The sequence below is a fragment of the Etheostoma spectabile genome, chromosome 9 (assembly GCF_008692095.1).
Source record: "Etheostoma spectabile isolate EspeVRDwgs_2016 chromosome 9, UIUC_Espe_1.0, whole genome shotgun sequence".
Lineage (NCBI taxonomy): Eukaryota > Metazoa > Chordata > Actinopteri > Perciformes > Percidae > Etheostoma > Etheostoma spectabile.
Window position 1 is genome coordinate 1341301 of NC_045741.1, and position 10909 is coordinate 1352209.

Below are 10909 nucleotides of genomic sequence, written 5' to 3' on the forward strand. Positions count from 1 at the left end.
TTGAGATAACTCTTGTTATGAATTGATACTATAAATAAAATTGAATTGTTTAAGGAGTAGAAATATTTCAGAATTTATCCATGGTAATTTGCTCTGTCTAGGTCGAACCTTGCTGGCAGTAGCATATTTATTCTGTATTTTTTTAAGTTTAATGTGAAATTGCGTTAAAATTTGTTATGGATTTCCCAGTGACAGCTCGTCATTCCCGTCAATAGTACTAAATTCAGTATTGAATTGAGGTAATTTTGAAATTGGTATTTTTTTGTTCAGAGTAAGGGGCATGAGTTTTGGAAGATTTTAAGATTGTCCTAACTGCATAGACGAGCAAATGATCTGAAATAGCCGCATTTATGACACCAGACATTGCATATTTTGAGGGCTGATTAGTGAAGATAAAGAATTGAGCTCTGCGTTTTGCCTTTTCTTGTTGGATCCTTGATTAATTGATGAAGTCTGAGTTTCATGACAGTGGCTTTCAAAGATTTTGATGAGCCATCATTCCAGTAAATGTTAATATCTCCCAGAATTACAAGCACCTTTGTTGTAATTGTTGTTGGTATTAATATGTATGTTACAGATACTTGGAGGCACTCTGCATTTGCTTACTAAGTGCGTGTCTGTTTGGTGAGGCCTTTGTACCCTACAGAGCAGATAAAAGGCACGAGCATTCGTTCAATAGGTCACACAGACGAGGGAGTCTCATGCTGACTGCTACTATCTATAAATCAGACATGCCATTGCTCCAGAATTCTTATAAACCAGAGACTTGAGGAGTACATCATGAGTTTATCTTGGTAAGGCTTATAGTATTGTAGATTTGTTCTGCTTGTTATTTTTTTCTTTCTCTAATGAACTGAAAATTTAAAAACTTGAGATTTGTGTTTGACTACTGGTGAATTATTAGCAGAGGTGTAAGTATCTTCGGGTTCATGCGTAACACAGCCTTTTACTGCAGTGTGTATGACGGACCAACTGAAAAGCTTGATAAATGGGAAATTCCTGCCAAATTCTAGCCAAAAGATGTCCTTTTGATTCACTTTTTAGCTCTGTGTAGGAGTTGAATACAAGTATAAAAGCTCTGTTGCAGGCTGGTCTTTCTGGCCATCCATTTTACTCCATCCAGCACGACCCAAAGTTGTCTGTAGCTCCTAGCCATTCTGGGAGCACCCTCAGTAACGTAACAGGCTCCAGTGGAGAGGCCCAGGCCTTTTTCCGAGATCAGGTGTCTGAGCCTTTATGTGTATGTCATGAGCTCCTCTGTGCAGATAAGGGTGGGTAGTCACAGCTTCTTTTCTCTGCACACTGATCCTTGATTGGGTCAGTTTGTCTCTGTCGGTAACTCCAATGACAAACTGATACAGTACAAGATTATTACTATTATACCTTATAATGCTGACCATGAATAAAATTAATGTGTCATTCAATATTCATTGTTGCTTCCAGAACAGACCTGTTATAGAGTTTTTCAGCCAGTTCAGAGTTCAGAGGTGAAATGGCTGCTGGTTATCAGTCACTGTGATATACTGGCTTGTTTTACTGTCACAAAGCTGCAATAAATCAATCAATAAAAGAAATTTTACAAGTTTAGCACTAATCTAGAAATGTGGGTGACTTTAATTTTTAAAAAAGGATGTAGTTTGTCTAAGGGTGTGACGAGATCTCGTTTTACGAGATCTCGTCAGATTTCTCGTCGAGGTGAAAAGTTGTCTCGTGAGGCGCTGTGATGTCAGCGTGATGGAGCGTGAAATTACTATTGGAGATCCCCGCCACTTTTAAATCATTTGTGTGGCAACATTTGGTTACTGCGGAAATGATAAACGGCGAAAGAGTGACAGACAAGACGAACACAATATGTAAACATTGTAAGAAAAAAATGCCGTATACCGCGGCTAACACGAGCACTATGCAAAAACACTTACAGCACCACCACAGCTCTCTTACTACTACTGCACCCGCGACAAAAACATTAAAAAAAAATTTAAAATTTGTTTCTGTTTGCACTTGTAGTTTTAAGAGAGCAGTACTTTGGTATTGATACACTTACTGTTTGCATTTAAAGTGTTATTTTCTGTTATTCAACATTTTATTTATTATACTGTTTTTTTTTTAATAAACAGTATACAGCAACTAAATTGTTTGCATTTTGTGATTTTCAGTTGAAAAAAACTATTTTCCATTCATATATTTCATCAAGGATTTCTTTAATTTTTTTTTTAAAACTTCGTCTGTCTCGTTCTCGTGAACCCAATCTCGTGATGTGTCTCGTCTCGTGGAGTAAGCGTCTCGTCACACCCCTAAGTTTGTCTGTTAGCCACAATCACAGCTTGCAAATTGTCCAGATTTATCAGAATTTAAGGACTACTATTACCACCCCTGCACTCTTACAACACATCCACATATGTCTAGTGATGCTGTTAGGGTCTGGAAATTGTTGAGGGAAATCTGTTATACTTGCTCTTGTATACTGTAGATGTCAAACATATTGTGGATGTGTCTTGTCAAGTCGCATTGGTGTAAAATGGCAGGTTTCAGAACATTGTTGAATGAAAAGTAAATGAAAGCAATGAAAGTAGTTCGATGTTTTTTTTAAAACTGACCTTAAGATTGACTTTAAGGTGCGGGTATTCTCGCACTCAACACCATCCACGGGCTGCAGTAGACGGTACGCGTTCCATGAGAATGCACGGAGAAGTTTATGCTCAACGCATTGTTCGTTGCAATACTCTCTGAAACACCAGAGGACGTACAGACAAAATAACCTGTGAATGGTTGTTTATCTCCAAATCTAAATGACTGTCTGCCTATAACACTGTTAAGAACACTCTTTACATAAAGCAATCTCTCATGTTTTCCCCACACTTCAGAAACTTTTTCCTTTTCCCAGTGTGGTGTTTCTCTCTGACCACATATTTAAGGCTGATTGACTCCCTGTGGTCTGTACATAAAGAATAACCCAGATGTTTGTACAGACAAACCTGTTCTTCCATGCCAACTGTGTTAAACTGAAAGCGAAAAGTTACCAAAATTTAGAGGTGGACGACCATGTGCCGCAACAGGTTGTGGGGGCCATTGCTCTCATCATTTACTCATCATAAAACTCGACACAAACAAAAATAAAACTAATCTTTCCACTGTGCCAACAATGCCAAACTCTGGTTTGGTGAAAAGGAGTCCCTAATTCACACAGGATGTGAAAACATGTTCTCATGATTCATGCTGCTTTTCGAGAAATGTTATCTTATATTTCTGTGTATTTCCGTCAGTATTATAACATCTTTATTTGTTTTGGATTAGAAAAACAGGAGTAAGTAAATAGGGATGCATGTTTTGATACTCTAATATCTTGAAAATTGGTGAATTAACTGTTTTTGAATAGTCTCCTTTGAGAAGAGACATTTAGGTTTTGACGATTAGATTTTGATGAATAATTAAAACAAACACTTCTTAGTGGACGATAACAATAATGTTGTTGTCTATACACCATGTTAAACTACTTCCTCCCTTTTATCTTCACTACAGGCTGCTAGAGACAGACAGCAAATCGCTGCGCTCAATGAATGGCTCCAGGCGAAACAGTGGCTCCTCCCTGGTGTCCAGCTCCTCTGCCTCCTCCAACCTCTCCCACCTTGAGGAGGACACGTGGATCCTGTGGGGACGAATTGTCAATGAGTGGGAGGAGGTGCGCAAGAAGAAAGAAAAGCAGCTTAAGGTGAGACACAGGACTACCTGTGAAGTGTCAGCCGACCCAAGTCTTGTGCATACCTGCTTAAGAGCTTACTGAAATATGACTGCATTAAGAGATTACTGAGACACATTTGACCCGTCTGCTGAAAACATGGCTAACCCCCTGTAGCCAACAATGTCATATACGACTCAAAATATAGCTTTGGTGTTATAGTCAATATCTTCAGAGTGCAATGTATAGACTTACTTTTTTTATTCAGAGGTTAAGAGCTGCAGTGTTTCAATGAGGTCCGTGCAATCATATTCCTTCCAGAATTACTACTCTACTCTTTGTAATCCAGCCGGGAACTGCTGTGTCTATTCTGAGAATTTGTACAATAAATCTATAATAATGCTCTATGTTAGCGGTTATTATTCTATTTTTGTGTATTGGAAAAACGATTGTTTGCTGTTCGCACAGCAATTTAGACGGAATGCAGTGGGTTGAGTGTGACCAATCAGATGCTGTCATCCAGACCATGTCAGAGATTAATGCATTGTTTATTTTTATCATCCATTTTATTCATGATATTTATCATTTAATCTTATTTTTACACTTTTTATTGACAAGGAAATTGGTTTCAGGGGAAAGGCAGCTTGCTCAGCCAATAAATAACCCTAACTGATTCAAGCAGGAGGGCCTTGTATGTAGTCTCTGCAGGCAGATAGCATTATAGAGACCTTTTGGATGTGGCTCTCTTATAGCAGACAGAAAATGCATTGGAGATGGCCTAGCTAACTTTTTGGATAAAAGCGTAGGGACTTTTATGGGGGGAAAAAAATCAATTTAAAAAATTTTTTTTGTTAGTTACAATGTTTCTACGAAGATTCGACTGTGATATTGACAGTTGAGTCAGGCTCCTTCAATCAAAGCATCGAATACTCAACTATTCGGGGTCATCCCAGCATAAGGTCTGGTGCTTTTGCCAAAAATACTGGAAAATGGTTATATAATATTGTTTGTTTGTTTTATTTATACACCCATGCTTTTCTTATCTTGTTTTTTATTATTTTTTACATATATTTTGGAGAGCCATCTAGTAGTAAGACTTTGTATTTGTTACCTGGGAGTTTACTGGCTTTTGCTCAAGTGTTTGCAATCATCTTGTTTCTGCAAAAGGGGTAACTGTATATTGAGAGCCTGAACAATGCTGTTTGTGCAGCTACGTGGGGGTTGTAACAAACAACACAAGATTATGGTTCATACCCCAGTGGGTTACGGGCTACCATAGAGCTTGTCCCAGAGAAGCTTCAATAATACGGTTTTGGGTGCTAGCTTTAAACTTAGTAAGAAAGTAAAAATCTAGGTTACAAGGTCACTCTTGTGATACATATGTTTCATAAGCATTTGTATCAAGCTCTAGCATGAATGCTACAATGACCATATCTGTTTCAATGTTTACTTGGTCATAAAATAATTTCAACTGCTTTCTTTGGTCTAGTTGACACTGCAGTGTTGTCCTTGAACTTGTTGTTTTAGTTCTTGACGTGCAAAGCTAATTTTAGGTTTCTTGTTTCTATGATTACTCTATGAGGTCTTGTGATAACCCTATTACATTAAAAGTGAAAAGATAGAAAACCCTGGTAAGTACTTTGTTGAATAACATTTTTGATAATGGGCAGAAGTCATGGCAGTGTCATGACTGAGTCATGACTCCTCAAGGAGCCTGTAGTTTCCATATGTGCAACTGCAAAAGGTGGGATTGATCATGGTGACCAGGTATTTAGGTAATTCTTGGGTGATTGTTACTCTCTAGTGCTGTGTTCACACCGCCCACATTTCGCTGGAGTTGTGCGGCATGATTACATACAAAGTCAGTGCAAATAGATGTGAATTTACGGTGGGCAAATCTAACTGCGGGCCATTCCCATGCATGTGTAAGTTTAAATATTTCACATGATGCAAAGCATATTTATGCAACCCCAAACTATGTGATCATCACTGGGGATGTTAATTTAGATTTTTATTTCTGACCATTAATTCACCCTCGTTAACCTAACATTAACTGATAACAGACAAGCAGGCAACTGAGTCCCAGTTCACCCGTCCGGAGGCTCTTACATACATTCCACGGACACCAGTCGCACAGCCACGGTTTTACGTGACTTGATGTGGACACATGCATCTACTTTCCTGGAACCGCTTCCGACCGACACAAGTCCGCAGCTTTCCGCGAAGCTAATGTCCTGTTTGCACCGCATCAAACTCCAAGGTAGCTGTGAATCTGCTTGGCATATTCTGTGTTGGCACTAGCAAGTTAACTACCAGATAAGCAAGATATTGTCTAGCCTATTTAAAAAAAAAATGTATTGATGCAACAAACATTTTTAACTTTAAAAATAATATATATTTTTTTAAATATAACTGATGGTAATAATCGGTAAAATTAATGGTTAAACTTAAAGTCTGTAATCGATTCACATGCAAATCCAAGTGTGGACATGTGTGCTTCATCAACCTGTTGATGCATATGTGTGGCTGTTGATGAAGCCACACATATGCAAACGTAATGGAACGTCTTCTGCATGGGCAGGGTTTCTGTTTTTCTTGTCACTGTTTGTGTAAATGGGGAAGTGTTGCCAAGGACCTGGGAACATCGATGGGTGTTATGTTATTTAACAGAAGTAGTAATGACTGGTTGGTTGCAACTAGACTAGGCTGTTAATCATCAAAATGGGTTTTCTTCCCCTTGGCTTACAAAGAAACCCAGTTTCTGTTGCACAAAGGAAGGAACCTTCCTTTCTGTCCTTGTCAGCAAAACCCCTGATGTGTTCATACTTTCAATACTTTATATTTCATCGAGACCTACTACTGCCAAAGCTAAATATAGTTAGTTTGGTGGAAATCTGGTTCAATGTGATATTCAAAATATTTCCTGCACATCTACTGTATACCTAATAAGTTCTGAACAGCATAACACATTAAAAACATTGATGGTTTTCATAATATCTAGCATTACGTGGTGTGCCTCAGAAAGCAGCTTTTGTTCAGACACAGTCAAGATATGAGAGAGTGCATTGTACTAATACAAAGATTGCTTTGTCGTCTGATCTGTGAGAGAGGTCCCCTGCTAAAAGCCTGTGTGGGTGGACCTATGCTCCAGATGCACCCTGGGCTGACCAGATGCACGCACACACACACAATCTCATCACAGCATGAAAGACCAGTGTTCCCTGTCAGCACAGGAAATTACTTAATCAAATTGTGTCAGCAGTAATATATGTAAACAAATCACACTACAAAGTGCCTCACTGACAATATTATATTTGTCAGTGGAAATCATATAAGGTGCATACCAAGCTGAAATAGGAAATACATACTAGAGAACAAATTATGCTCATGGCTGTATCCTGTTGTAAGAAATGCAAGTCTCACAGGAAGCCATATGCTTACCCGCTTACACTGGTGTCGACATAAAAAAATAAACAAAGACACTCCACAATTGCCCATTTAATTACCTCAATAATTGTCTTTAAAATGCACAAAAATTTCAATTTAAAAAAAAAGTATCTTTTACATTTTTCACAGGATCTTGTCAGAAAAGGGATTCCTCACCACTTTCGGGCAATAGTGTGGCAGTTGTTGTGCAACGCCCAGAATATGCCCATCAAGGATCAATACTCAGAACTCCTAAAGATGACATCACCCTGTGAGAAGCTGATTCGCAGAGACATCGCCCGCACATATCCTGAACATGAATTCTTTAAGGAGAAAGACAGCTTGGGCCAGGAAGTGCTCTTCAATGTTATGAAGGTAAGTCTCTGTTTGTGTTTGAGGAACATAATTGTATGCAGATGAACTGATAATCATGTGTACAGATAAGTAAAAGAGGTATTTGGTGTGTACAACCTTCACTGAGACTCATCCAAAGCTAATCTATTACCTCAGGCATATTCTCTGGTTGACCGTGAAGTTGGCTATTGTCAAGGAAGTGCATTCATTGTAGGACTGCTACTCATGCAGGTAATAATCCAATCATAACCACACATGCACACAAACACACTGATTCAGCAGCTTCCCACAAATAGTTTGACAGATTTGCGGTTTGCTTTTATTGTGTTATTTTTCTAGATGCCAGAAGAGGAGGCTTTCTGTGTGTTTGTGAAATTGATGCAGGACTACAGATTACGAGAGCTCTTCAAACCCAGTATGGCTGAGCTGGGACTCTGCATGTACCAGTTTGAGAGTATGATCCAGGTAGATACCTCATACTTGGTTGTAAAACTGTTTCAAGAACTGATGACTGATATTCAAAATGTAGTCATGTACATTGATAATGGTGTGAATCCCTATTTCCATGCAGGAGCAACTCCCAGAGCTGCATATTCATTTTCAGGCTCAAAGCTTTCACACTTCCATGTATGCCTCCTCCTGGTTCCTTACCATCTTCCTCACCTCCTTCCCACTGCCCGTCGCCACAAGGATGTTTGACATCTTCATGTGTGAGGTCAGTTAAAAAGAACTGCGGCTTTTCTCATGAGCTGTCACCTGCTTTCAAGGATATCATGTGTCTTCTTACATGTATCAGTCTGTAAATAATTTGAATCTGTGCATATTTGTCATTCTGTTTATTTAGCATTTTATTTTGCAATTTTCACTTTCGCTGGTCTCCGTTTGTCTTCAAACGGTTGAACATTATCCTGCTGTTGCACTTACTGTCTGTCACTGTGGCTAATAGCCTCAGACAAAATGTCAAACATGCACAGAGACGGCAAAAGTACTCACTTCCCGTACTTAAGTAGAATTACAGTGTTAAAAAATACTCTGGTAGAAGTACTGATTTAACTTCTTTACTCAAGGAAAAGTAACAAAGTACAGGCTTGGAAATTTGTTTAAAGTATAAAAGTAAAAGTAGCCTTGCAAATGGCACCCAATTTTAATGCAAAGCTACCTGGACCAGACACATGTTACTAGAGTGCAAGCTGAGTAACTCAGGAAAAAAGGCTCTTTATATGCCATTGGCCAGATGCCAGATTCTGACTGAGCAGCAAGATATGAGTTCAATTGTGATTCTGTGAGAATTTACAGATCCAGTTTCTCTTTTTTAATCTTCCCCTCTACATTTAAGGGAATCTACATGTACAGTGCCTTGCGAAAGTATTCGGCCCCCTTGAACTTTTCAACCTTTTGACACATTTCAGGCTTCAAACATAAAGATATAAAATTTTATTTTTTGTGAAGAATCACCAACAAGTGGGACACAATTGTGAAGTGGAACGAAATCTATTGGATATTTTAAACTTTTTTAGCAAATAAAAAACTGAAAAGGGGTGCGTGCAAAATTATTCGGCCCCCTTGCGTTAATACTTTGTAGAGCCACCTTTTGCTGCGATTCCAGCTGCAAGTCGCTTGGGGTATGTCTCTATCAGTTTTGCACATCGAGAGACTGAAATTCTTGCCCATTCTTCCTTGCAAAACAGCTCGAGCTCAGTGAGGTTGGATGGAGAGCGTTTGTGAACAGCAGTTTTCAGTTCTTTCCACAGATTCTCGATTGGATTCAGGTCTGGACTTTGACTTGGCCATTCTAACACCTGGATACGTTTATTTGTGAACCATTCCTTTGTAGATTTTTTTTCTGTCCCTGCTGAAGAAAAGCAGGCCCAAACCATGATGCTGCCACCACCATGTTTGACAGTGGGGATGGTGTGTTGAGGGTGATGAGCTGTGTTGCTTTTACGCCAAACATATCGTTTTGCATTGTGGCCAAAAAGTTCGATTTTGGTTTCATCTGACCAGAGCACCTTCTTCCACATGTTTGGTGTGTCTCCCAGGTGGCTTGTGGCAAACTTTAGACGAGACTTTTTATGGATATCTTTGAGAATGGCTTCTTCTTGCCACTCTTCCATAAAGGCCAGATTTGTGCAGTGTACGACTGATTGTTGTCCTATGGACAGACTCTCCCACCTCAGCTGTAGTTCTCTGCAGTTCATCCAGAGGTATCATGGACCTCTTGCTGCATCTCTGATCAGTCTCTCCTTGTCTGAGCTGAAAGTTTACAGGACCAGTCTTGGTAGATTTGCGTGGTCTGAACTCCTTCCATTTCAAAATGATCGCTTGCCAGCTCCTTGGGATGTTTAAAGCTTGGAAATCTTTTTGTATCCAAATCGGCTTTAAACTTCCTCCACACAGTATTACGGACCTGCCTGGGTTGTTCCTTGGTCTTCATGATGCTCTCTGCGCTTTCAACAGAACCCTGAGACTATCACAGAGCAGGTGCATTTATACAGAGACTTGATCACACACAGGTGGATTCTATTTATCACCCTCAGTCATTAGGACAACATTGGCTCATTCAGAATCCTCGCTGAACTTCTGGAGTGAGTTTGCTGCACTGAAGTAAAGGGCCGAATAATTTGCACGCACCACTTTTCAGTTTTTTATTTGCTAAAAAGTTTAAATTATCCAATAGATTTCGTTCCACTTCACAATTGTGTCCCACTTGTTGGTGATTCTTCCACAAAAATAAATTTTTATATCTTTATGTTTGAAGCCTGAAATGTGTCAAAAGGTTGAAAAGTTCAAGGGGGCCGAATACTTTCGCAAGGCACTGCATGTGTGTCTGCTCAAATATGGCTTCTGGAAATAAAATAAAAAATTAAATAGGAATTACTAAACAGATATTAATTAAGAACTTCCCCATACTTTTAGAGTTATGCTGCTCATTTACCAGGAGTCATTCTTGATGTCTACTATCTCAAACATCTCTCTCAGATAAGGCCGAGGATGATTGGGAATGTCCTGCTGCTTGTCTGCCGAATCTCTGGGATCTCCGTTTTCTTAATTTTCCATCATGTTGCCATCCATGCTATGTGCTACTGTCAGCACCATCAAGCCACAATGATTTGCCTCAAAATGAATGCAGAATGCCAAATCTGTCAAGTTGTCTTAGTGGTGCCTCAAGTGCAAAATACAGCATATTCCCATCCAATTAGATTGAATATGGTATGATGACGCGAACAATAATAACGGTAACTCCAGCTAAATTATTTGAAACTTGTTTGTGAGGACTAGATTAGGACTGTATTTAAAGCTGATTCTGGTTTCCAACTTCAACCCAGGTGTGTTTGTTAAAGCACAAACGGAGACAACTTCTCTCTTTTGATGCAACACGCAACCCATTTAACAGGTGTAGAAAACAAACAACAAAATCACTAGCTAACTTACTTTAAATGTGCAAGAACTATA

At 39.2% G+C, this 10909-nt stretch overlaps 1 protein-coding gene across 1 annotated transcript in view; it reads left to right on the forward strand.

Annotated features, from left to right (window-relative positions):
• Positions 1-10909, forward strand: part of LOC116695735 (EVI5-like protein) — a 74551-nt gene that overhangs the window by 16824 nt on the left and 46818 nt on the right. Inside the window, exons 3-7 of the mRNA XM_032526174.1 lie at positions 3520-3709; positions 7253-7477; positions 7613-7687; positions 7796-7921; positions 8028-8171. Of these exons, the coding sequence (XP_032382065.1) occupies positions 3520-3709; positions 7253-7477; positions 7613-7687; positions 7796-7921; positions 8028-8171 (760 nt within the window). The remainder of the gene's footprint in view (positions 1-3519; positions 3710-7252; positions 7478-7612; positions 7688-7795; positions 7922-8027; positions 8172-10909) is intronic.